Source organism: Poecilia formosa, unplaced genomic scaffold (genome assembly GCF_000485575.1).
Source record: "Poecilia formosa unplaced genomic scaffold, Poecilia_formosa-5.1.2 Scaffold25, whole genome shotgun sequence".
Taxonomy (NCBI): Eukaryota; Metazoa; Chordata; class Actinopteri; order Cyprinodontiformes; family Poeciliidae; genus Poecilia; species Poecilia formosa.
This window is the reverse complement of record NW_006799964.1, coordinates 365,564-390,530: the sequence shown is the minus strand read 5'-3', so window position 1 is coordinate 390,530 and position 24,967 is coordinate 365,564. Positions and strand designations below refer to the sequence as shown.

At 37.9% G+C, this 24,967-nt stretch overlaps 1 protein-coding gene across 1 annotated transcript in view; it reads right to left on the bottom strand.

Annotated features, from left to right (window-relative positions):
* LOC103135465 (vacuolar protein sorting-associated protein 13A-like) overlaps positions 1-24,967 on the bottom strand; it is a 42,670-nt gene that overhangs the window by 13,705 nt on the left and 3,998 nt on the right. Inside the window, exons 2-52 of the mRNA XM_007548202.2 lie at positions 24,346-24,447; positions 23,743-23,852; positions 23,588-23,647; positions 23,442-23,501; positions 23,106-23,186; positions 22,878-22,935; positions 22,241-22,368; positions 21,997-22,103; positions 21,735-21,906; positions 21,399-21,461; positions 20,904-21,036; positions 20,650-20,744; positions 19,913-20,055; positions 19,590-19,791; positions 18,465-18,579; positions 17,434-17,570; positions 17,200-17,332; positions 16,199-16,316; positions 15,835-15,973; positions 15,596-15,707; positions 15,179-15,354; positions 14,697-14,853; positions 14,524-14,603; positions 14,010-14,069; positions 13,318-13,516; positions 13,034-13,150; positions 12,679-12,782; positions 12,177-12,344; positions 11,778-12,085; positions 11,529-11,676; positions 11,186-11,357; positions 10,772-10,899; positions 10,349-10,518; positions 9,867-10,123; positions 8,638-8,813; positions 8,421-8,564; positions 7,888-8,097; positions 7,553-7,696; positions 7,371-7,472; positions 7,134-7,286; positions 6,794-7,052; positions 6,007-6,167; positions 5,762-5,865; positions 5,373-5,688; positions 4,949-5,085; positions 4,567-4,861; positions 4,211-4,315; positions 3,402-3,548; positions 2,842-2,973; positions 2,634-2,764; positions 1,051-1,119 (exon numbers count right to left, since the gene is read on the bottom strand). Of these exons, the coding sequence (XP_007548264.1) occupies positions 1,051-1,119; positions 2,634-2,764; positions 2,842-2,973; positions 3,402-3,548; positions 4,211-4,315; positions 4,567-4,861; positions 4,949-5,085; positions 5,373-5,688; positions 5,762-5,865; positions 6,007-6,167; positions 6,794-7,052; positions 7,134-7,286; positions 7,371-7,472; positions 7,553-7,696; positions 7,888-8,097; positions 8,421-8,564; positions 8,638-8,813; positions 9,867-10,123; positions 10,349-10,518; positions 10,772-10,899; positions 11,186-11,357; positions 11,529-11,676; positions 11,778-12,085; positions 12,177-12,344; positions 12,679-12,782; positions 13,034-13,150; positions 13,318-13,516; positions 14,010-14,069; positions 14,524-14,603; positions 14,697-14,853; positions 15,179-15,354; positions 15,596-15,707; positions 15,835-15,973; positions 16,199-16,316; positions 17,200-17,332; positions 17,434-17,570; positions 18,465-18,579; positions 19,590-19,791; positions 19,913-20,055; positions 20,650-20,744; positions 20,904-21,036; positions 21,399-21,461; positions 21,735-21,906; positions 21,997-22,103; positions 22,241-22,368; positions 22,878-22,935; positions 23,106-23,186; positions 23,442-23,501; positions 23,588-23,647; positions 23,743-23,852; positions 24,346-24,447 (7,297 nt within the window). The remainder of the gene's footprint in view (positions 1-1,050; positions 1,120-2,633; positions 2,765-2,841; positions 2,974-3,401; positions 3,549-4,210; positions 4,316-4,566; positions 4,862-4,948; positions 5,086-5,372; positions 5,689-5,761; positions 5,866-6,006; positions 6,168-6,793; positions 7,053-7,133; positions 7,287-7,370; positions 7,473-7,552; positions 7,697-7,887; positions 8,098-8,420; positions 8,565-8,637; positions 8,814-9,866; positions 10,124-10,348; positions 10,519-10,771; positions 10,900-11,185; positions 11,358-11,528; positions 11,677-11,777; positions 12,086-12,176; positions 12,345-12,678; positions 12,783-13,033; positions 13,151-13,317; positions 13,517-14,009; positions 14,070-14,523; positions 14,604-14,696; positions 14,854-15,178; positions 15,355-15,595; positions 15,708-15,834; positions 15,974-16,198; positions 16,317-17,199; positions 17,333-17,433; positions 17,571-18,464; positions 18,580-19,589; positions 19,792-19,912; positions 20,056-20,649; positions 20,745-20,903; positions 21,037-21,398; positions 21,462-21,734; positions 21,907-21,996; positions 22,104-22,240; positions 22,369-22,877; positions 22,936-23,105; positions 23,187-23,441; positions 23,502-23,587; positions 23,648-23,742; positions 23,853-24,345; positions 24,448-24,967) is intronic.

Genomic DNA, 24,967 nt, shown 5'->3' with positions numbered 1-24,967 from the left:
TGTATCATTCATTTAACAACAAAACCCATTCATTTCTCTTTTGATACGAATCGTTAATTTCACATAACTAACTCCCATTAACTTCCTTAACAAGGGCAATCTTCAGTGGAAGGTCGATTAGGGGAGCCACGATGAGTGTAAAACATTTCTTTTATTTTACTTTTTTTCCATCTCATGTCATTTTAATTTTTTAGAAAAATAATGTTTGCGTTTCCACTAGTCATGGCCAATATTCATAATAATTAACAGAAATAAACACTAGGAATAAAATCACTTTGTGTGTAATTAATCTTCATGATGCAAGCTTCACATTTTGAATTAATTTACAGGATTAAATGAAATGTTCAATGATGTTTTGATTCACTGAAATGAACCTGTATGTGTGACTAATAGAATTTTTATTAGAGAATTGAAGGGTGGCTAAACTCTTAAATATGTAAGCTTTCCACTAAAAACATGTAAAACAAATATATTTTCATCCTATTCTTATATATTGTGATGCATCTGTATTTATTATGTTTTTACTTATTTAAAAAGAGTAATAATCCATTTTTTTTAAAAAGATCTGCTTACACATAATGTATCTGAACCACATAGCAATTATTTCTTACTTTCTTTAATAGGACTTCAAAATAAATCATATTAATTTTCTTCAAGTGCCTTTTTGTTAAAAGGAAATCTTATCGGAGATAAAAGTTTTTTTATACAAACTTTATCTACTTGAATTTTTTCTTTTAATGGAAAAAGTAAATGAGTCTATCTCTAACGTAGTGAGTTACCCTTGTGTCGGATCAGTGCTCTTCCATATTCATGTTCTGTCTTTAAATATTCTCAGGTGTGATCAACAATGTTTTTTTTTTTTGTTTGTTTTTTGTTTTTCAAATGGTAAAAATGAGCCTATTTACTCTCTCGGCCTGCTTCTAGAAAGGTAACTATCATGTCTCTCCTTGTATGTTTTCATGATGCACCTTCTTTTTTGTTTTTACTCCTGAGTCCTTAGCCTGAGTTCAGAGTGTGTCAGAAGAGTTTTTACGTTTCATATTTTTCTACCTGTCCTCCTCCCCTGAGAAGGAAAGGTCAAGCAGCTCGTCAGCCACCCACGGGGCCTCTTTCCGGGTGCTGCATCGGTCACACGACAAAAAAAATGCACAAATCACCATCAACAGAAATAAACACTGACATTTATTATTAATCCAACGGTTTAACGGAGATGCACCAATCAACTGGTCAGAGTTTGGGACATGTTTTTGTTTGGCAGGTCAAAGAAAAATCTTTATTTTTTTCACCCAGTAAAGCATCAAAACTAAAAACTCCAACCACTTTCAGTTAACTAGAAGTATGAACTTTGATGCGAGTGTTTAAAATGAAAGAAAAATAAATCACAGAAATTTTTCATGACTAAGGAGGATAGTTGTGGAATTACATAAATCTCTGTTGTATTTAAAGCACGATAAATGTGCTTTTATTTTACATTTATTGTGCTTGAGAAAAACCATAAATTCAATTGGTGCATCTCTATTGCTTAATAATGCTACAAATAACCAAAATGTTTTCTTCAATCAAAACGCAGCAAATTAACAGCTGCAATGTGAAAAAAAATCATACATATAAAAAGAATATCAGGCTGAGGCAACAAACTTTGACCTAAAAGGAAAGCAACAAAATTTATTAGTAAAAAGAACCAACATCCCCTTTGTGGCACTCAACCCCCTAATGTAAGTACATATTACTACATGGATTCATACAATAATAAGTATTATGTTATAAATAATTTGTGAAATTTAAAAGATGCAAATACAGATTTTTTACAACCATGCACTCTTTCCTTTTATATCCCAATGAAATCAACACTGGACATGCTGCAAAAACAGCTTAAGTTTATTAAAATGAACTGTAGTTCTTTATTTTTCCAGAGATGGCAACAGAGCTCTAATGTTTCCAGCCGTCACTTTAGATTTCCCACAGTTATTTTCAACCAAGCCATCAGCACAGGAGGTTGTAACAAAGTGTGAAAGCATCAACAAATCAAGCAGCGACTTGATTTACAGCCATTCATGATGTTTTAGGTGTACTAATCTGCAGCTACTCATCATGAAGGCGGTACGTCCACCCAGGCGCTTTGCACAGCTGAGCGGTTGCCACAGGAAACTAAAGGCTTTCTCAAACATGCATTAAAGAATTAAGGAAATACTCCAGATGTGCTTTTGATGAGGGAATAACATTATAACACAATGTAAAGCTCAAAATGTCGATTTTACATAATAATGCCCCCTTAAAGATCAAGGCTTTTTTGTTTGTTTCTAAAACTGCAGCTGACTCATGACTAGAAATCGATACATGAAGTGCCCACACAGACAAAAAGAGATGGCCTACAGGCAGAGTTCAGTCAGGAAACTCTTCTATCAAACAGCAATAATTTGGAGGAAAAAAGTTGCAACTTTTGTTAGAAAGTCTAAAAAGTAAGGATAATTTTATAAACAAAAATGTGTTGAAGTATTAATGTTACAGTCATAGGTTTTGTAATCTTGTAGTGACAGCCCTAGTTCTATCATTGACTAAATATCAAGCAGCAGACGATAAAACTGTAAGGCTTAAAATGTTTTTCACTGTGTGCGTTTCTCCTGTTGTCCTACCTCTGTCTGAACTGAAGACATTCGTTTGTATGGTTGATGAGGAGGAACGGGGCCGCCCCATCATGGTACTCAGAGAATCGAATGGTGGCCGAGTGATCGGACAGGTTTACATCGACGATGATGCCGCCCACCTTAAATAACACAAAGTTAGAAAAGAAACAAAGTCGTGGCCTTTTAATCCTCTGACTGAATGATTGTGTTTACTTACAGAGTTGTCCAGATGCAGCAACAAGCAGTTCTCTCGTTTGGTGAAGTTAATCGTCTGGGGAGGCGCTAAACATCCTTCTAATTTGATCTTCAGACGCTTGGTGTCGTTCTCGGGCCAGAAAGGAATACCTGACTAAATATGGGTAAAAAAACAAACAACAACAACAAGGCAGTTTAATATTCATAGAAAAAAAGCAATGCCTGAACACATTAGCTAGCATTACTAAAATGTTTTAACAGGTCATATTAAAATAAAAACTAATAAACCACTTTAACTTATTGTATAAAATAAAAATAATAATTTGGCAAAAAAAAAATAAATAAAATTAGGACAGAAGTACTAAACTAATTTCTAAAAGAAAAATGAAAGTTTCTAAAATGCATCAGTAACCATAAAACTTCTATAAAGAATTTTCCAATTTTTTGTATCCTATAGGAAACGCACAAACACACACACACAAAAAAGTAAATATAATTTAATGTAACATGACCTTATATAAAAGCTATTAAAAGACCAGGTATTAGTGAAAAAGAAATGAAAAAGTAAGTAACTGGTTTGACCTGTTCTGGCTCTGCTTGAGTCCAGTTTTCCAGGCCCTCCTCGCAGACGAAGACCCTGTGCTTGGTGCTGTTGACCAGCATGTAAAACGGTACAAAGGTCACGATGCGGGTCAGACTGAAACTGCTTGCATCAATCTTCACTCCAACCTGGCAGCAGAGAGACATCAAGCAAAATACAAGACACGACGATGATGATGTGCAATTATTTACAAAACAAAACAAAACTTACAGAAAAATGTCGATAAATTACATAACATCTTAAAGTTGTTCAAAGAATAAATTTGAAAACCCAACCTTCAACTTCTCAAAAATTGTAAATATAACAAAAACCAATAAAATAAAAATGTTAAAAAGGATTTTTATACAAAAATGTAATGCTGGGTTTACATCCTGCACAATCCTGGGGAAAGAAGGCTGACTTGGCAAGTGGTGACTTGAGATGTAAGGAAATTTACCATTAATATTATCAAGCTTTGTTAAAAAATATAAAAAATGTCAGTAAAGCATTGTTAAAGTGAAGTCAGCAGCATAAATGTTAATATCAGTAATATTAGAAGCTTTAATAATATTCTCAATATTACACTAAATTTACAATAAATTCTGATAATTCTCCTTTGCTAAATAATATGGACTAAACACATAATGCTAATATCACTCCGATTGTTTATGCTTATGAGTGCATAAATATGTTTTTAAGCTCAGAGAATGGCATATTGTCGTTAAATTACCACTTTATTAACGTTAGCGGGACATTTCTCATCTGATAAAATCTTTATGTTTGAAATTCAACAAATAAAACAAAGACTTACCAGATAGTCTTTGTATCTGCCTTTACATTTCACATCGCCATGGCTACCAACTGTGTCGAGTGAGAAATCGTCTGACAGCTCGCTGTCTGAGATCATGAGGCGAACCTGAGAGAGGGGGGAAAAAAAATCTCATTTAGTAAAGCAGGAAAGCAGCAACTCTTCTGACAGGTGGGAGTATTTGTAGCTAAATAAAAACCGATGGGTTAAACTTGCTTTGGCATGAAGGTGGGGCTTATGTGATGTCACACCAATGTGTGTAGCAATGTTCCTTGACGATGCATTAAAAGTAATATTACAGGTCACAACAGTATTGGAAAACACAATACTGAATAATGTAGTCTTTTTTTTATTCCTACCTTATTGTTTCTCAGAAAATTGCGAGGCTTGAAGGAGAAGAGAAGCGGCATGTCGTAGTCTAAAGGGTGTTTACGGTGAATATCATCAGCCTTGTACTGCAGCAACCTCCCTGTTTTATTCACCATCCAGTATGGAGAGTGGATGGCAACAACAGTCTGACCAGGGTCGTACTGAACATGCACCGCAATATCCAATTCAGGCTTCTTCCTTTCAAACCCATCTCCTACGTCTTCCTCATTGACGCGTAGAGACTGGAACACAATGAAGGTGATTTCCTCCTGCTCACTCTGGAGTCTGCAAGACAACAAGTTATTTTGACTTAGAGGAGAAACAGTGACCTCGGGTTTGAAGGTACAAATAAATAAAAGATGCAGGTTAGACCTGTATTCAGAGGACCAGTCCTGAGCCAAATAATCCAGGAGCCGGAGATCAAGACTTGACTGGTTGATGACCGCAGTGTGAAGCTGAGCGGAGTGGCCTGGACCCAGCGTAACTTCAGGGTCACTGTCCTTGCTCCCCTGTTGGTAAAAATTAATTTAATTAAAGACAGGCACCAAAGAGTCTGATAAGTTTTAAATTTCTTTAAATCGGGACCCGATCTGTTGTTTTTTGAGATCTTTTGGCCTAGTTCATGTTGTAGGATTGGTTCTCTTTAATTGATTTTCTGTTTTTTTTTGTTTGTTTTTGTTTTTGTTTCACTTTATTAAATGATTCACATTAAACTTGATTCTGCAAGTCTGACAAAAATATCAGGTCTATCTAGTAAAGTTAAGCTTAGCTGTGTCAAAGTGCTGGTACATCCAACCTTTAATTTGTAGGCAACGGGGTAAGGCAGCAGATTGCGGAGCAGGACAGAGGGCCAGAGGTGAAGCACAAAGGCAATGTCACAGTTTTCTCCGATATCTCCCGTCTCCTTGCACGTCACTGTGTCTTTCACTGGCACCATGTTGATCGTCATCATGACGCCAGAATCATCTCCACGACAACGGCACGTCCGCTGCAGGCGAGTATCTGGATTATGGTATAAGAAGTCCTCGTAGCTGAAGCCCTCTGACACGTCAAACTGTTTTCCGTCTTCCTCGGTGGTTTCCTCTGTTATCGGCTGCAGGCTCAGCTCAGACCTGAGGAGGGCAACAGAGATTAGAAAGAAGAGATGATTGTGAATGTGAAGGGTGGTTGTGGTTTGGAACTCACCTGTATGAATCCAGTGGTACACAGAACTCCTCAGTTGGAGAAGCTTTTCCCAAACATGTCGATCCCTCAAAAATGTTGAATGGTATCGTGAAATGATTGATAATCTGCAAAGAATATGGAAAATAAAAAATAAAAAAATCACGGACGCACAATAAATTATGGTCTCTTGTGCATTTTTATGTGATTTTCTAAGATTACATGAATTATCTGATGAAAACAGCTAATTTTCTCTTCTTTCAAGGTACCTGAAACGGAGAGCGGATCTTGATGTATTTGCTGCCCTCCACAGAGGAAATCTGACAGATGAGGAACCGAGTGACTCCTGAGTTGTTGTGCCTGACACTGTACATACCCCGTCCCACTTTGATCAGAGGGATCACACTGGTGGAAGTGTGGCCCTCTGGAGCTAAAAACATATAATAAAAAAAAAAAAGAGTTATTTTTTTAGATGCTAAAAGTCAGGATAGAGACAATAATACATACTGATTTTTTTCTAATTAGATAAATTGACTCAATAAGAAGGAAGATACAGGTATGAAATATTGTATTTTAAATTGTTTGTTTTTGTCTAATGTGTCGCCTTTAATAAATAAAGGATTTATTTATTAAAATAAATCCTTAGGAATAAATGTAAGTGAACCTCCTAAATAAGACATTGGAGCCACTAATTTAATCAGATTTATGTGATCGAACAAAACAAGGTAGAGCTTAGCTGTCAAGTGGAAGACAAATTATACATGGTGCAAAGATTTTTCTAAATACATTTATGAAAAGTGTGCAATATTCAGATATTAGACAAGTAGAGTTGGTGAAGAAATACTGGAAAAAGTGATGCTACAACTTATTGACACAATTATTTCCAGTTCTGTGTGGCTCCATCAAAGATTCCTAATAGAAGTTTGTCTGTGACTTGACAAAAGGTGATATTCACTTTGTTGCAAGGTGTGAAGAAACATAACAATAAGAAACACAAAGTCGACCTGGGTTTAAAAAAATACAACTCATCCAGATCTAGAGTAGCAGGAAACTCACTAGGCTCTATGTAGTAGTCTTTTTCACTCAGCGAGGTCATAGCTGAGAACTGATCCGACTGTGTCGTGACTGAGTAGTCCATCCCAAGGCTTTCGCCATCCTGCAGGCTCACAGTGTGTCCATTGCTCTGCTTGCCGACGGGGGAAAACATCTGACTGTGCCGCACAGACACAGAAAGACCCAGCCTGTTTTTCACCACAAAGGGAGCTTCATCCTTTTGAAAACACTCTGCAGTCTGCTTGGCAGCTTCTGCAAAGGCCTAAAAAATGAATCAGATAAGGGATCACAACACAAGCGTAAGCAGGCGACAATGATGGAAGCCTTTCTCTGCTTCTCTTACTGTGCCCAGGTTGTTCAGCATGGTGAGTCCACACTTGGAGAGCGTGATGTTAAGCTGGTCTTTACTGCTGATGGTAGTTACTGTCCTATAGTCTGGAATGTTGTAATCCACTTCATCTGACAAAGTAGGGCTATTCACTGGCTTCTTCTTCATCTGGTAGCAAAACATTTAACTGTAACTGTACAGCACAGTATGTGTGTATATGTGGATTTACTTTGACTGGATTGTTCCCGCTACCTTCAGGTTTAGAGTCCAAGGTCTGAAGCGTTCGCTTGTCTCATCCTCCAAGGGCTCCAAGAGCGGCTCCCAGACGCCGAGCATCTCATTGTAATAGTGAACCTAAAAACACAACAAAAACTTTCAGAAAGTTTTAGATGAGTATTTATCACAGAGAAATAGTTTTATTTCCCTTATTTTACCTCCAGGGTGAGCTTGCTGTGGAGGTTAATGAGTGTGGACCAGTTTTTCACATCTCCGTGAAAGGAGGACTTGGCGAGAAGCATTGGGATGGTGAGGTGTCCCACTCCAGCTTCCAGAGTCACACAGATTGAACCTATGGTCAACTGCAAACACAAAGATGGTAATACAGCATTCAGCTCCAACTTTGCATATTTATTTTGTGTTTAAAGCAACAACAACAACAAAAATCATCCAAAAATAGCCAAATGTTTTAACAGATCAAGATCTCAGGAGAGAGATTAATAAAATAGTCTTATAAAAATCAAATAAGCTTAGTAATGCAAGTCATAAATACCTTTAAGGACTCTCCCTGTGGAATGAGTGGCGTTAGAGACTTTGTGTCTTCATCCCCCTCCTCTTCCAAGAACCAAAGCTTGAGCTCCTTCCAGTGTCGTTTCTCCCACAGGTTCACGGGAACGGGACTCTCCTGCTCCTCAGGAGTCTCGGCCTGCGGCGTCAGCGCTGACTGGATGGTGATCACAGTGTTGATGATGACAGGAGATACCTGGGAAGACAATTATTACACAATAAGAAGAATAAAAACTGCTTCAATATTCCTGTTTACTGGAGAGAATAAAGGCATTAAAATAACTTCAAGGGGTTTTATTATTTCATGTAAAATGTAAAAAAAAAAAAACAGTGTTTAGCTTTATAACACTAGGAAAGTGGATGTGAAACAAGACATATTCTCACCAAGTACAGAGATATTTCAAAAGGCTATGTACTTTTGAAATGAGGAAAATGTTTGAAGAAAGTAGAAACTTTCATGATTTTGATTTGAGGGAAAAAAAACAAAACAGTTTGTGACACTGCAAATGAAATACGCACCTTTAGAGAGAGAGCATTAATCTCAACTTCCATAGCCTGAGGACCTGCTGCAGGCTGAGAACTCCGATAGTGAACCTGACACGGCTGGAGGACGGTGGTCAGATTGTTCTTCCTAATCTCTCTTAAGAAGGGGCATGCCACAACCTGAACACACATAAATACTAAAGTTATTTATTTGTAATCTGAATATGAATGGATTCATAGGAAATGTATAAACCTTTAGATCTTTGATGGAGGCGGTCATTGTTGACTCTGCTCCACTTATCATCGACACTTCACAATATGTGGTCATCACCAGGGCGGGGGCGTCGGCACGCGTCAGGTCGGCAACAAACACGATCTCTGGGTTGCGCACGACAACGGTCATCTCCATCTTTGACACCGGACCTGCAGCTGTACCGGAGAGCAACAAATATCAGCAATACAACACTGGCTAAATCAAGGGTGGAGAATTACTTTAAATATCTTCAAAACAAACTGAGGAACTTATAGAAGTATCATATAAAGGATTCCAACACATACATATAAAAATTTTATATTTTTCTAGTCTCAATTCTCTCTACTTCTCAAGTGCTTTACATGCATTGGATGGAAAAATAAAAATCTTTACTCTGAATTTATGCCAAATGTTTCTACAGCAGGCAATGAAAAAGGGAGGAGCACAATAGGGAGAGAAAGACAAAAAGAAGAAACGAATGACAAGAAAGGAAAGGGGCAGGTCAGAGAAGTAAGTCAGTCAGAAAGAATGAGCAGTTCAGCTAAAGAGATGATGACCCGACCTCGTCTCAAGGTTCCAGCAAGTAAGATTTAAGACTTTAGTCTTAAATTTTAGCTTAAATGAAATTTTATACTGAAAAACTATGGGGGGATGATTTGGGTAACGCAATAAACAAAAACTTTTGCCAGACAGAAAAGTCCCACAAGAAAAAACAAACAAACAAACAAAAAAAAAAAACCAAAAAAAAAACCGATAAGATTAAATAGTCCAGCCAGGACAAAATTTAAGACCTGTGATTTAAGCCCAATTTATATATTTTTTAATTTAAGACATTCCAAGGTCTTAATTTTGGATGCATCACTTTCTGACTTTTTATGCAAGATACATCGACACCCTGTCAAGACACAGAGATGCATAAAACTTGTGCATGAAAGCAAAAGTCCATCCAACAGGCCAGCTGTATGATTGACTGGCAGAGTTTTAATTCCCCGGTCCATAAAGTGTTATGATCTACCAAATATTGCATCCTGTAATTGCGAAGTTGCACACACTTGTATGATGATGAATATCATTGATATAATCTGCAGCTCTAGTGCGTGGTAACAGAAATCAGAATTGGCAAAAAAAAAAAAACCATAGTTGATGACAGACCAAACTGACAGAAATCACTAATAAATACTGGTTATACGTCAGAATAACACTGAAATTGTTTTAACAGATCAACTCACCCGAGTCTTTCGACGTGACGGAGGAATTAATGTTCTTCTTTTCTCCACCACCAGTACTGCTTTTGGCTTGTGGCCCCTGAGCAAAACCCTGCTTGGTGGCTTTGAGAAAAATATCCGCCACTGTGAGCAGGAACTCCATGCTGGCACACAGGTACACATTCTGTACCATTGTGTCTATGTTGGTACCATCAAGCCCCTGTCGGTAGTTCACCTCCACCATCATGTTCTGCTCGGCACCGGGCCGCAGTTCCATCATCCTGGAGGACGACATAAGACATGTGGTTTGGGTTTCCACAAGTTACTGTGATTAGAGGAGCTCAATGAAGAAAAAATGGCTTCAATTTTTTTAAGTCTTTATGGTAATTACAGTTCACTAGTTTCTCCATCCTATTTATTGTTATTCCTTAGATAACGTTATAATAACATAATTACAGATTAAGACACTAACTGGCAATAAAATAGCTCAGTTTATTTTCTCAAACCTTGAGGTAACCATCTTGATTCTTGGTCTCTTGTCATCTAGGAGGCACGTAGAGAGTCGAACCGAAGCCTTCATGGAGCTGTCAGAGAACATGTGGACAGAAGTGGAGATGGTACCCAGAGTAAACTCTGCCAACTTCAGCTGTTCATCATGGCAGTCTAAGTGTTGTATCTATAAAACAAATCAAAGTATGTTGTTTAAATTGGGATCTTGGTTCACATTAAGTTACAAGAGAGATAAATAGAGAATTTATTAGAGATGCACAAAGGAATCTGCACAAGATAATTTTCAGTTTGATCAACCTGAACCAGTGACTGACCCACCTGAATCTCAAAAATTCAATCTTTATCCAGTCTGTAAATCAAGGACGTCCAAACTGTAATCAGATGTAATTGTTTTCATGTGTGTATCAGTGTCTACATACCACATTCTCATTAGGGGTGAACAGAACCAGCGTCATGGAGTCGAACTTAAAGCTCAGCTTGAGCGTTGTCTTGAGCTTGCTGTGTTTCTGGGTCTCGACCACAGCAGCTATCACCACCGTGTTGCCTGCTGTAACGTAAATATCGCAACGGGTTAAAACGGTGAACAGAAAATAATATTCACCCTCTCAGATTTCAGAATTTATCAGGGGATCTTATGATGGTGACAATAACCTACCCAACCGATCGTACAAATGCTCATAATGTTAAAATTTCAAATCAAGTTTATTTATTTACACACGACACAGCATTCTTAACGACGTGTACTGCACTTGCCTGTTTTTAGGGACTTATAACTCAAGTAAGCAGATATTTTTTAAACTGTTACACTTTCAGAAACAATGGCATAATCTTACAGCTGGTAGGTCCGGTGGTTCCTGAGCCCTGGGACTCTTTGTTGGACACAGAATCAGAGGAGTGGTCCGGCGTGGGCAGAACAGCTGGAGGCTGAACAGCTTCGGACTTCTCTGACAGATTCTCGCTCAAAGTCCTCAGGACAACAATCATGTCATCCTGGCAGAGGATCAGCTGTCAGGAGCAAACATGGAACATAATCAAACAGAAAACATTTTAATAATTCATATTTTTCAACGTAAGCTTGAAACTGATGGGAACTTCTGAAATAAAGTATATTCACCTTGTGTGAATATACTGAATTATGAATAATTAATTTTTGATCAATTATTATTTGATGCTTACACTCATAGGCTTTAGATGAGCAGTGATCTCTACATCAGGGATGCTGTGGTACCAATTGGCCGAAAGATTTCGTTGGATTTCCAGGTCCAGGCTGACTGGCTTCAGCAGCTGAGTCTCGCCTTCGAATTTCCCATTTTTGTAAGTGGTTCTGAAAGCAAAAGCATCACAACAGTTCCTTAAAATGATGAATAAAAAAATACCGGATGTGTGTAAACTCCATCTGTGGGCAGTCACACTTTCGGCTCAGACCTGTACATCTTGAGGTCAGTCAGTTTCACGGTCATTTTATCCACAACCGGCGGGATTGCAGCGTCGCCCTTAAACGGCTGCTTGATGAAGCGGTTATTTACGGACAAGAAGCCAAGATCGGCAACGATGACGTTTGAAGAGGAGGAAGACTGGGGGAGGAAAATCACAGGCGCGTTGAAGTGGACGTCGAGAGCGATTCGAGTGCTTCTCTCTGCTAGCTCCTTCACACCAGAGGCTGCCTTTTCTGCAGCCTGAACCGTCACCTCAGCGAGGGCTTCTTTCGCCTCCTGGAAATTATTAATGAATACCTGAAAGGAAGAATAAGTGGAGAGTAACTTTAAATCCAGTAATGATGCTCTAGTCGAACCCAAGATCAGTTCAGAGTGAAGTGATCCTTACCAGAATGGAGGAGACAAACTTGTTGAGGAAAATGACCTCAATGCAGCCGACTTCCAGTGTGACAGACGTGTCAACTTTGGACATGTCGAGGTAGGCGTCTCCTTCTGTTGCCCCTGTGTGGTTCAACATCCTGAAGGCAAAAACTTGCTTATCTGCAATAGAGACAGCCTGAAACGAAGGGAAATATAACAGAAAAGATTTACATAAAACTGTATAGAAGGAAACTGTAAGTAATCAGTGACCTACAGGGGACAAAGTAGATGTATAAGAAGAAGTGAACTGAAAAATTTGCAATTCAGTCGGCCTGACAGTACAGCTATGGAGAGAAATGAGCTGGTGACAGAATTTAGGCCCTGTGTAATCTCAGGTTAAAACAGGTGTAATCTCAAATTACGCCTGTTTACCATAATAATTTAAAATATCCTGAGAGATTTATGTTCATGCTTCTCTATAAGAGCAATACAGAAATAAAAATGCCAGAAAAGTCAACTACAGCATGTACCTTCTTGTACAAGGCATCCTTGTTGCAGTCCAGGATCACAATGCTCTTTAGGTTGGCTAGGATCTCCATGTTCTTCTTCCTCATCATGACATCAGTAACCAGACCTGAGGAGTCAAGACAATGACACACTGAGAACAATTTATTTGCAAAAGCAAAACCAGAAGATATTAAGAAAGCTAAGCTAGCTGAGTCAACAGAAAACTTGTAGTAAATTAATAAAAAGAAAACAAAAATAAAAAATCTGTACCTAAAGAGGATTTCTCGTCATCTAATACAATAAAACAAATTTAAGGAAGGCATTTGGATTTAAGGAAGGCATCTGGAGTACTGCTGTGTAATGCAATTTCTCACATACCTTCAATACTTATCTCTGATATCCGAGCTTTCTGTCCCCGAATGAACACCTTCAAGCAGCGCAGATCGGCTCTCACGCGAAGATTCACCACGTCTGCAAACTTTGAGCTTTTAGAGGCTGAAAAAAGAAGATCGAGGGATTACAGAGGGAAGCCTGAACACTAAAATGAAACAAACACTTGGCGATACTTTCAATACAGCATATGAAAGATATTCAGCAATATTTTTTTTCAGCAATATTTTTTTCTATATTTTTTTCACATTACAATGTGTAAAAGTACATACTTCTTTTCTTGGTTACAGCTGTTTCCCCCTTCTTCTCCTCCTCTTTCCCTGCCTCAGCCTCCTCTTCCTCTGGGATGGTGGGCAGCTCCTCTGGCCCTCCTTCCTTCTTACTGGATGGAGGAAGGAGGTTACCGAGGAAGCTCATGGTGTTGAGGAGAGCCTCCGTGTGCAGATGAACGTCCAAAGACGAAAACGTCACCTGACAAGGAGACAGTTTTAGTCAAGAATTTTGATAAAATGACAAACTCTGTAATAAGGGGACAATTTATGCTCAAAAATTAGACATACACCAATCAATCAACCAGTTTTAATTTAACGATCAACAGATCAAATACTGATGAAAATCCTTTTTTTTCCCTGTTCATTAAATGGATCAAACCAAAAAGTGCCAGTTTTTAAGCAGGTTAATGAGCACCGTGTTCTCATTGCTCTTTATTTTTGGCTTTGGTGCAGATCAGATGAAGGCATACAACTATGTGATAATTGTTTAAAATGATGTCACTTCAGATGATGAGATAATCTTGCAATTCTTTTCATTTCTGATGGGTGTCAAAATTAACTTTTATGGTCAATGTTTACATTTAGCTGTTTAATGAAAGTGCATCAAAACTTGAGTTCATAACTGAGCATTTTGAACATATTTACTGTATAACATTTGAAAAACAAATGTTTGTCTTCTATTTATTTCTCACCTTAATGAGTTGCTCTGTGTTGTTATGCTGAGACTTAAACTCAGGACCATTTTTATCCGCCTAGAAGGAAGACACAATTAATAACAATATTGTTTATTACTGTTTTGAACATACAATTGAAAACAGATGTTGCACACACTGTATAATAGGACACAATTTTTTTTTTAAATTACTAAATCAGACTAAACTTTTCCAGTCTCATTTGTGACTACGACAATTAAATTTATTTGGTAAATAGATTTTGAAATGTACTTGTTTTTATTCAGATGTCAACGTACAGGATCCTTAATATTTGGTAAAATTTGTTTTGTAAGCTGTATGACTTTGGTAACATGTTTTGGTTTTCCCTCCACAAACGTCCTACTCAGCAGGCTGGAAATTTGTTTGACAGAAAAGTTTAGTCCAATTTAAATTCAGACACTAAAAAGAAAAGGTTGAGTCTCTGTATACCGTGTATGTAAACATCTGGCTTCAACTGAATTTATTCTGCTTTAATGTGAGTGGAACAAAGTACTTTGATATACTCCAAGGTGAGAAGGTCAACTTCTGAGTTGTCTAAAGTGGTGATCAGCTGGACTTGCTTATCTTCAGAATCTACACAGAGGATTGAAACAAAGCATCAGATAACACTATAACTAATATCTAGTTGTTAGTTTTGACATAAAGTTGAGTGAATCATTTACTGACCCATGTATTCGGGACACTTCAGGCAGATCTCGCGCAGGAAGGTGTTTGACATCATGTCGAAGGTGCGCAGCGTCAGCTCAGTGCCCAGACCCTCGATGTCCAGTTGGAGAACGACGATCTCCTGAGCTCCAGACAGACGACAGAGCTGAACAGACAACTGAAACATGGAAGAACAAACGAGAGGACAAAGAAGACATATGTTACACAAATAACACCAACCTTTAAAAGGTGTCTTACAAAGCCAGGGCGACGTTCAAGAATAAATATTCACTATAAGCATGCAAGATTACTGGTACAGGAGAAAGTAATGGAAAAATTGTTTTGCAGATTTACTATATAAGGCGTTATCTAGCAGTTCACATTAATTTAAGAATGTTCTAATCATGCACCTGCTTTTTACCAGTGTTGAATGTCAATTATTATAAAACTTCTCTGTAACAAAAACCTCAAATTACCTAATGGTTTTGCAAAATCGTTTTTACCTCATTGATCTCGAATCTCATAATGAAGTCAGTCATGTTCTTCTGAGGATCTTCTTTGATGAGATTCGTTCTTTTGCTTAAATCGGCGTAGCGCAGCGGCATGGGATTGTCCGGGAAGAACGCCTTCTCTCCAATCGGAGAGCTGGGGGCGTCATAGAACAAATCTTCCTGTGACCCTATCAGATTTACAAAAAAAAAGAAAACTACATTAGTCAGTTACATTATTTTTTTTTTTTTACATAGTGTGGAAGAAGTTCACCTTTATATGCAGATGGTAATGTAAGCTGGGATTTCAGATTTTTTTTTTTTTTTTTTTTTCCTTTTTTTTTTTTTAGCTTAACTGAAATCTGCTAGAGTAACTTGTTGCGTCAGAGTATAATGTTGCTAATTGTTCAGGAGTTTCCTGCTGTGTCTCACCCAGAGAGGCGATGCTGATGGTCTCACAAGACTCAAAAATGATCGAGGAACGCTGGTCGACTAAACTCAGGTGTTTTCTCGCAGCGAGCTGAGGAGTGAACGACTGCTTCGGCTGAGGAAGCAAACGCATAAAAAAATCGATAGGGCTCATCTCAATAACAGGCTAGTTATTAAAAAATGACAGCAAAGACTTTCCCAAAAGAGTTAGTGTTCCCCCCAGGTAGCTGATTTGCTCTTACCCTTGTAGATGAAGCGGTGCTGCGGGCTGCAGGTCTGCTCTCAGGCAGTGGGATGCTGTCCACCAGCTCCAGAACACTTCGGAGTTTGTTGTCAGAAATTCGAAGCGACAACAGCGGGAGTTCACCAGACATTTTATACCTAAAACACAAGAATTGTAACAAAATGACAAAACCTGCAGCCAGACTGACAGTGTGGTTGACAAAGCATATTTAGCAATACATAAAATATATTTTATTTTCCTCCAATCTTGTAATTCTGCACTGTTTCCTGCTGCCGGGTTTAAATATAATCTTATCATCTGTGAGCACACAACAAACAACAGTTCACCTTTTTACTGTATAGCGAAGAGAACTGCACACTTACTTTGCCATACGTGTGTCGGTCACAACCATGGCTCTGCTGACAACCACTTTCATATCCACAGGCTCCAGAATGTGGAGTGGAGACCGTTTCTGTTTGCGAGCTCTTTTCCAGTCACCATCTGCAGATAATCACAGCCTCTTTATTTTTCTCCTGATTCAACACATATGCTATGTATAGTAAGCTGTTCTGGTTTTGTAGGGTAAGAGAAAAAGCTGATATTCACTGATTAAGAAGAGTGACTGTGTGTTTCCACATCATGACTTTACATGTTTTTCAGAACTAAAAATATTTTTAAGAAGTGGTGTAACATACACCCCTTAAGATTTTAAAGTCACTGTTTTGAACATGTCTGGTGTGTTTTATGAAAGATAAAAACATCTACATATGTCTCTTTACTCTATTAAATATTTAAAAACATTTTATTTTCAACTCTGTGACCAAAATTCGATTTTACAAATATACAATGGGTCTCGAGGGACCAGCGTTAATAAACATAGACAACACAGTGTGCATACTTTCCTATAATGCACTACAGAACTTAGGTTTGACATTTGCACACTGTAAACCCTGGAACTAGCTGGTCTTTTATCAGACAGTACAGGTGTACAGCTGCATGTCTGCAGAAACAAACACTCACATGGCATTTGGGGCTCTTTGGATGCTACAGGCAGCTGGGTTTGGACTTTATCATTATCTGTATCTTTTCCTTCCAAATAGTCAAGTTAATGTATGTAACCTCATTTAAGCCAAGATAGTGGCGGAGCACAGAAACAGATGGGGGAGGGGCAGTGCTTCGTAGACCCGAAGCAGATTCTGAATCCACTGGCACATTCTCTGATACCTTATGTAAAAGGACTTTCAAGTGTAGGAACTTTTAAAGGGTAAATGTAAAACGTTTTAAAATGGTAACTTATTAAAATGTTGGTATATCCTGATGTATGTGACTGGAAGATGACGAATGGTGACGAAATGAAGGATTTACTTGTTTCTGCTGTGAGTACCTGGTTTGCTGTAAAGCAGCTGCAGGCTGCTGAGCTGAACATCGAAGTGGTCGTACGCTCTGGACATGATGTCTTCAATTTTGCTGGAACCCACTGACAGCTGCGGCAGATCCTTCTTGCGCAAACTGGACATCTAAAAGCCATAGAAGAGGAAGTTCAAATCTGCTCTTTCAGTCACATTTACTCAGCTTTAGATTTATTTATTTATTTTTTTTTTTTTTGACATCTTCTGACCCTGAAATGACCAAGATCCAAAAGCATAATGTTCTGGGTTCCTTCGTAAAAGCCGGTCTGTGGAATGATGACGTAGGAGGCCATCAAGTTCACCTTCAGGTCGAGAACTTTCTGAGTTTCGATCACGTACAGTAAACCTAAACGATGAAACAATCAGTTCATTACTCACTGCACAAAGCTTAAAGAGTTGAAAAATAATGTAAAGGTAGTTTTGATTCATACTGCTTTTTTTATTACTATGAAAAAAATGTTATGGATAACTAGAAGGAAGGAAAGATGGATTTTATTAAAAATGACAGAACAAATTTAGTATTCAGTGTCCTGTACTTGGAAATATTTACATGACTCAACACAATGAGGTTTTGTATTATTCTTATGTAAGAGAAATGGAAAAGAAAGAATGATATATTTGTTTATTTGGTTAGTTTAATGTTAAACTAACTGAGTTAGTTTTTAACTAAACTAACATTAACTAAACTAACTAACTAATGTTAAACTAACTCAGTTAGTCTACATCATCTTACACCCCCAAATCAAGGGGGTGTAAGATGATGTACAGTTTTATGGAAGGAAAAAAGAACAGACTTAATGAAGGAAAGGAATGTAGGATGGAAGGAAAGAAAGAAGGACAGAATGCTTGACTGATGGATGTAAGTGTTGAATAAAATAGGGAAGGGTTGAAGGTAGAAAAGAAAAACTGAAGGATTGAGCAAGGAAGTAAAGAAAGCAGGATTGAAGGATGAATCAGAGTGATGATGTGATAACTAAATGAAGAACATAAAGACTGAAGAAACGATTGGATGAAAAAAAGAAAACAATAACTTGCAACAGCCATAAGATAGCATTGTAAAGAAAATAAACAGGAATCATATCATCTGAATGCTGAGTTTGTTCAATGCTTAGACATGCTTAGTGTCTGTAGACACCACAAACACAAAATTCAGCTGAAAAAAAAGGAATGAAAACATGCAACCATCAGAGAGCTGGGATCAGGCTATTCCCATATATTTGTGAATATATGTGCGACTCACCAGTGGCAGTGCGGTCTCTGAACTGCTCCAGTTTCATCAGGGTGGCGTTGGTGAGCTCATCCAGCTGCAGGTCATCTGGAGGCCTGAAGAACTCTGACATGTTGTTCACCGTTATCTACACAAAAAGACCAAAAGCACTTAATAAACAGACTTATTACACTACCTGACGAAGGTTTGAATACAGCTTGAACTGTTCCACATGTTCTCACAATAAAATGACTGGCTTCAATGTTGAGTATTTAGGATTTTCTGTGATACATCAGCACAAGGCAGCAGATAATCTCAAAGTGGACGGCAAAGGATCCATGGCTAATGAAAATGGCTTATAAATAAAAATATGAAGTGCAGCAAAAATCTGCATTTGGGCCTTTTTACTCTTTAAATTCCTAAATGAAATCTAGTGAACCCAATTCCTTTAGAAATGACTGCACCACTATACAATCAAATCTCTTCAATACAGTTGGTCTGTGAAAGTAACAAAGGGCCTTTTGATACAGTTTGTGAACAACCAGGATCCTGAAGAGCAAGGAACAAAGCAGACAGGTCAGAAGCAAAGCGCTATGCTCCATCTTCTTTCTCTTGAAAAAAAAAAGCCATAATGCAAAAAGTTGTGCCATGCAGAAAACCAACATAGTGCATCTTCCTGAACAGGATCATGCTGCTGTTGTTGTTCTTCAACAGAAACAAACAAGCTGGTCAATATCAAAATTATGAGGGTAACTAAATATAGGGAAGTCCCTAAAGAAGTATTAAGGAAGAAAACAAGACTGGCCTAGTCAAAGGTCTGAAATAAATCAATTTGAGAATACGTGGTAAGACTTCAAAATTTTTGTGGACATGTGCTATCTATCCATCTGTATGCAAAACCAGTAGAAACATACTCAAAAACACTTGCAACTGTAATTGCAGCAATAGGTGAACCTACAAAGTGTTTAGTCAGGAGTATCAATCGTTATGATTCCACTTCATAATTATGCATTGCTTTATGCTGGTGTGTCACATAAAATTAATTCACATTTCCGGATAAGACGTAACAGCATGGGAAAAACCATAGGTGACAGTAATGATGTTGCACGCAGACACACACGCGCGCGCCACACCAGCAGTCTGGAAAGCATCACTCACTGCATCATAGATGATCTCCAGTGGTTGTGACTCAACGTGGAGCCTCTGGTTGGCGCTGTCATCCAGCGGGTTGGTCTCAAACAGGAAGCAAAGCAGCGGGGTTCCTGCTCCTGTGGCAGCCTTTCTTGATGAAAGGAGGGTCGGTGCCGGACGCTTAGCGGCCAGACCAGTGACCTCAAACAAACTAAGCTGGGCTGTGACTCTAATAAAAAAGGTCCAACAGAAAAACAATCTGATCAGGCTTTCAGATAAATTAAAATCACAGAAAGATAATTTGAAGTAGAACGAATACAAATGAGAACAAAATAAAAGCTTTCACTTACTTAATGGCTTGTGCTCCGGGTCTCTGTGTGAGTGTGGACTTGAGCTCCCCCACAGTCAGTTTGATGATTTCGTTTTTGTCCTTCTCGTCTTTGATGGACACAGACAGTTTTTCCATGTGGAAATTGACCTTCATGTCCTCAAACTAAAAGCAATGACATAACAGTTAAGATTTTTATCAAGGATGCACACGTTTCTGTCAGTCTCCAGCTGCTCCAGTTTTAACTGCAGTCGCTTGATTAACGTTTAACTAAAATGATTGTGCTAGTTTAGAAGAGTGTTTCTTCTCTGGTGCTTATGTTAATGGTAAAAATATTAAATTTGACAATAACCAAGTGGCATTCAGGCTGAATAAAGACTGTACAAAAACTAATATTTACTCTAAAAGGTGAATAGGAAATAAACAATCACATGTTACTGGTTCAATGTCCCATTGTAATATTCATTTTTAGAGCTTTAAATTTAACTTGAGAGAATTTAAATGTAATTTGAGAGAATTTGAGAAACAGATGTAACATGTTTAGATGTTACATGCCGAGTCTGTCTTCATCTTAACATACACAGATGCTTATAGCATTATTTTACAACTATTTGAATTTTCTTTCAAAAGAAGTTGAATTTGACAACTGTTTGAAAAGGGCTGCTAACACACTTAGCTCTCTAAGGTAGTTTTGATATTCTTCTGAAAAAGCCCAACCATCACAAACAAGTGAGGTGATTTCAGAGGGAAGTGACTCACGTTCTTTGGCAGGTTGGGGTTTGCTGCAGTTTCACTGTATCCGATGGCAGTGTAAAGTTTGGCTTTCTCATCCACAGTAAACAACCCATCAAATGCTGACACAAAGAAAATGAGAGACAAAATGTAAGAAGGCAGTGGCATTAAAAAAAAAATCCTTACAGACAAAATTATATATGTGACACTTTTGCCAGGCTTCTAACTTCAACTTCTGTTCCCCTCCACTGCTCTACTCAATGTTTGGTTTTGAGACTTACTTCCAGTCTTGACCTCCTTGTTCTGTGCCTCAGCTTCTCCTCCCCAATTCCACATCCAGCTAAACCAACCCTGAGACTCCTCCTCCTCCATCTGTTTCCCTGGACGATAAATGCGCAGTCCTGCTTTGCTCGCCTGCGGAAAAAGCATAATAAACTCTGAAACAAAACCAAATTTATAGTCTATGTAACATTGCTCTTCAGTAGGAGCAAACAGAGCCAATTTCTGTTTGCTCCTACTGAAGCAAACAGTAGGAGCTGTTTGCTGGTCATGATGTTATGCCTGATGAGTGCATGTGAGAAAATCTACACATGTCAACAAGAGGGAGTTGCATCAAGTGTCTCACACGACCGGAAAATATTTCTCTAATTTTAGAGTCTAAGGAAGTTTTATAAAGCAGATGATCACAGCTGCAATGAATTAATGGAAATTCCAGCATAGATACAGATTGTACCCGTCAGAAAATGACAAATATAAAAAAAAAACCAGGTTCTTACCTCCACTTCAGCTTGTTGTCTCGCCAATGTGATGTTGAAAATATCTAAAGATTTCTGTGTAGCCTGGGCATAACGAAAAGCATCATAATTAAAACTCTTTTTAATCTAATTATTGCAATAAATAAGCATTAATCAAATGTTATTTTTTAAATAAATTGTGATAAACTAAGGCAACAACTCAACAAAAAAGAAAAAGAATGTATGAGCATCAACTATACATCAAAAAATTACTCAGCTGTGCATTTTATTCTACGAAGACAAAGCTTGAACTTTTCCTCAAGCAATCCCCCATTAGAAGTTAAAAACTAATTTAAACGCAGTTCATCCCTGTCCCACCTGCAGCTTTTCGAGCAGCTCCACACTGGGCTTTTTGCTGGTGATCTTCTTCTTGTAGAGCTCTCTGTAACACTTCACTGTTTCCCGGTGGCACCGGATGTGTTGCCAGGACCACATGTGGAGGTGAGGCTTCACATCCACCTCCAAGATGCCTGTGATCACATATTTCCACCTGAAATCCCGGAACATAAAAGCATTTGTGTCAGTAAAAGTAGGTGTGCAGCAGGCAGTGGTGGTAAAAAGCACTCGGATGTATTCTGACCATATGTGAGCATTTCTGTGAACGTGGACCTCGGGTCTGTACTTCCTGTATGGCAGATTTCGTGACATCATATCCACTGAGCCCAGCAGCTCCAAAATGCTAATGTACTGGAAAGACAGGAAGCCGGTGATTACAAAGCGGCAGAGAGCGCTCTCATCATCCAGTGTTGTTTACCTTAAACGTCTTTATTTGCCTTAGGATTTTCCAGTCAAATTCAACAGACCTGGCCTGAATAGAGACTAACCTGAGGCTTGTTGAGTTCAATAGCCACTTCGCTGAGGTTGACCATCAGGTCCACTTTAGGAGAAGAGAAATCCACGTCTGATCTTGGATTCATTCGCAGTTTTGCATTTGCAGATATAGGACGAAAGACTGGAAACCGGCAAAAGGAAACAATTTTTTTAATTTTTTTAGCACAGTTGATTTTGTATAAATAAAGGGCATGTATTTCTAACCATATGGAATATATTTCCTCTTTTTCTCTTTTACAAGAATAATCAATTTATAAAATTTATACTAGGGGTAGAAGGGAAAGTCACAAAAATAATGTTTATGATATTTGCTTATAATCTCTGGATATAGTGGTAGTGATTAAATGTTTGTTATATACACATACAGTGCTTTCCAAAAGTGCTTATTTGTCTTAAAAGTTTTTTTAAATTTTGGTACGTTATCACCACAAATTTTAGAAAAGTATATTTGGTTACAGTTCTGTGCTAGTCTATCACATAAAATCTGAGCACAGTACATTAGAGTTTGTGGTATATGTGGTACCACATATCACATGCAGACTGAAGAAATAATCTCAAAAGATAACTTTGCTAGGTTTCATCAGATGAACTGTAAATATATTACAAAACAGGAGGCAGTGGCTCACTCACTGAAGTCATGGCTGACGGGAACAGAGGGTTTGATCTCCATGCTGTTCTGCAGACATCGCTATAAAATCGGAAAACAACAGCTCTATTAATGTGATTCTTTATTTCTTTTGTACATCCTAGTGTCACATCAGTCTTTTCCTAAAGATCAAACAAAAGGTTTTCATATCATTTGCAAAAGGCATTTCAACTGTGCAAAGTCGAGCAGGTAAAGACAATCCAGTGACTCACCAGGGCCTCATTTGGACTGTGATTAGAGAAGAGAACCGAGTTGACATTCCAGTAGGCAAACAAGTTGTTCAACTGAACCAACTGATGACAGGCAAAATACAAACAACTTAGTCATGAGGAGTGACGGACGTGTTCACTGATGATGATGCATAGAGTTGACATCTAGAGCTTTGGTCCAGAGCCCAGGGCCAATATAAAATAAGAAATGTTTCTGAGAACTAGACTGACTGGTTGGAATTATAGAGGTTAGCAAATAGTACGCAGAACAACACAAGAAGCACTTCCTAGAAATATACGTTTAAACGTGACGGAAAAAAGTTTAGTACAATTTCTTACCTTGAAGAAAAGCTTGGAGTGTTCATCTAGCAAACTGGGTTTCCAGTGATTATCAGCTGTCTGTAAAAGCATATATTATATTATATTATATTATATTATATTATATTATATTATATTATATTATAACAAAAGAAATAACAAATTACTTGAAGGCTGAGGTTTTTAAGCGACACTCCAAATGACAAAGGGCAGTTTGGATTAGTGATCTGAGGAGACAAACACACACATTGTTATTAACATCCCTGCAAGCCATTGTAGAGAATTAAAGTTATTTTTACTAATATTTAGCTGAAATACTCACATCATCCTCATAGCGAACATGGATGTTGGAGATCTTGACCTGTAGGTTTTTGATCACTTGTGTGACAAGCTTTTCCACAAAGGTGTCCTGCTTCTCTAGCTTTGTGTTCTCTGTGAAAACACAAACAATTTTGAGTATTTGTTCTGAATATTTTTTTTCTGTCAGGTTTTACCTTCAACCTGGCAGGTGAAACTAAAACAATGACGTCAAAAACCTCTTCACTGGAACGGACCAGTTACCAATCTCAAAGTTTCCCAAGGTTTTACAAAACTATTGCTTCAAATCAACTACAAATAGTATATAGGTACAAAAGGATTTATTAATTATTGTATTCTGTTTTTTTGAGTGCTTTACACAACGTCCCAACTTCATTGGAACTGGGTTTGTATATATTTGCAGTCGAGGATTTACATTCTGAGGTTTGTTACATTAGCTGTAAATTGCTATTATGATCTATAGCATCTGTAAAAACACAAGACAAATGCTGCTCAAACAACATGTAGCCTACATTTCTAATTAAAAGTAGTAGCCTTAAGGAGATAAGCAGCTGCATGCTGCTGCTTATCTCACATCTCTCTTTAAGAGTCGAAGTTGAACTCCGACCTTGTTCTGCAGCCTTGAGTTTTGTCTCCTCTATTCGATCGAGCTCCCTCTGACGAGCCTCCTGTAGCTGCTTCTCCTCCTTTTCTGCATCATACTTTATACCTGGAATCAAATGGCACGCCACAAAAATATTATATTAAATATAAAAGAGGTGTTATCTTACATGTCACCAAAACTGGGATAAATTATAGGGAGGTGTATATTGGGCACAAGTAGGCAGTGTGCCTGTTGAAATACTTCTGTGTTCATTAATGATTAAAACCTGATACTAAAGAATAAACTGGTTGTGGAATTTATTAATATGAACAAATAACAAGTGACTCAGAAATATTATTGTCAAGGTTTAAATATTTTTAGATGGTTTAACTATTATTGATATCTTATTACAGCAAGAAATTGACACAGCATTTAGTAGAATTGTCTGTTGTAAGGCTGCTCCTAAAAACAGAAGAAAAGAAAAATAAACCAAGTCTCTCAAATCTCCCATTTGAGAGACTCGATTGTGAAAATGATGTAACTTTTTCACAGTTTGACAAAAACATAAATGACATTATTGCTAGAGGAAATTATATTTAAAAGAGGGATATAATTATTTATTAAAAAATATCTTTTTTAAAGGAGG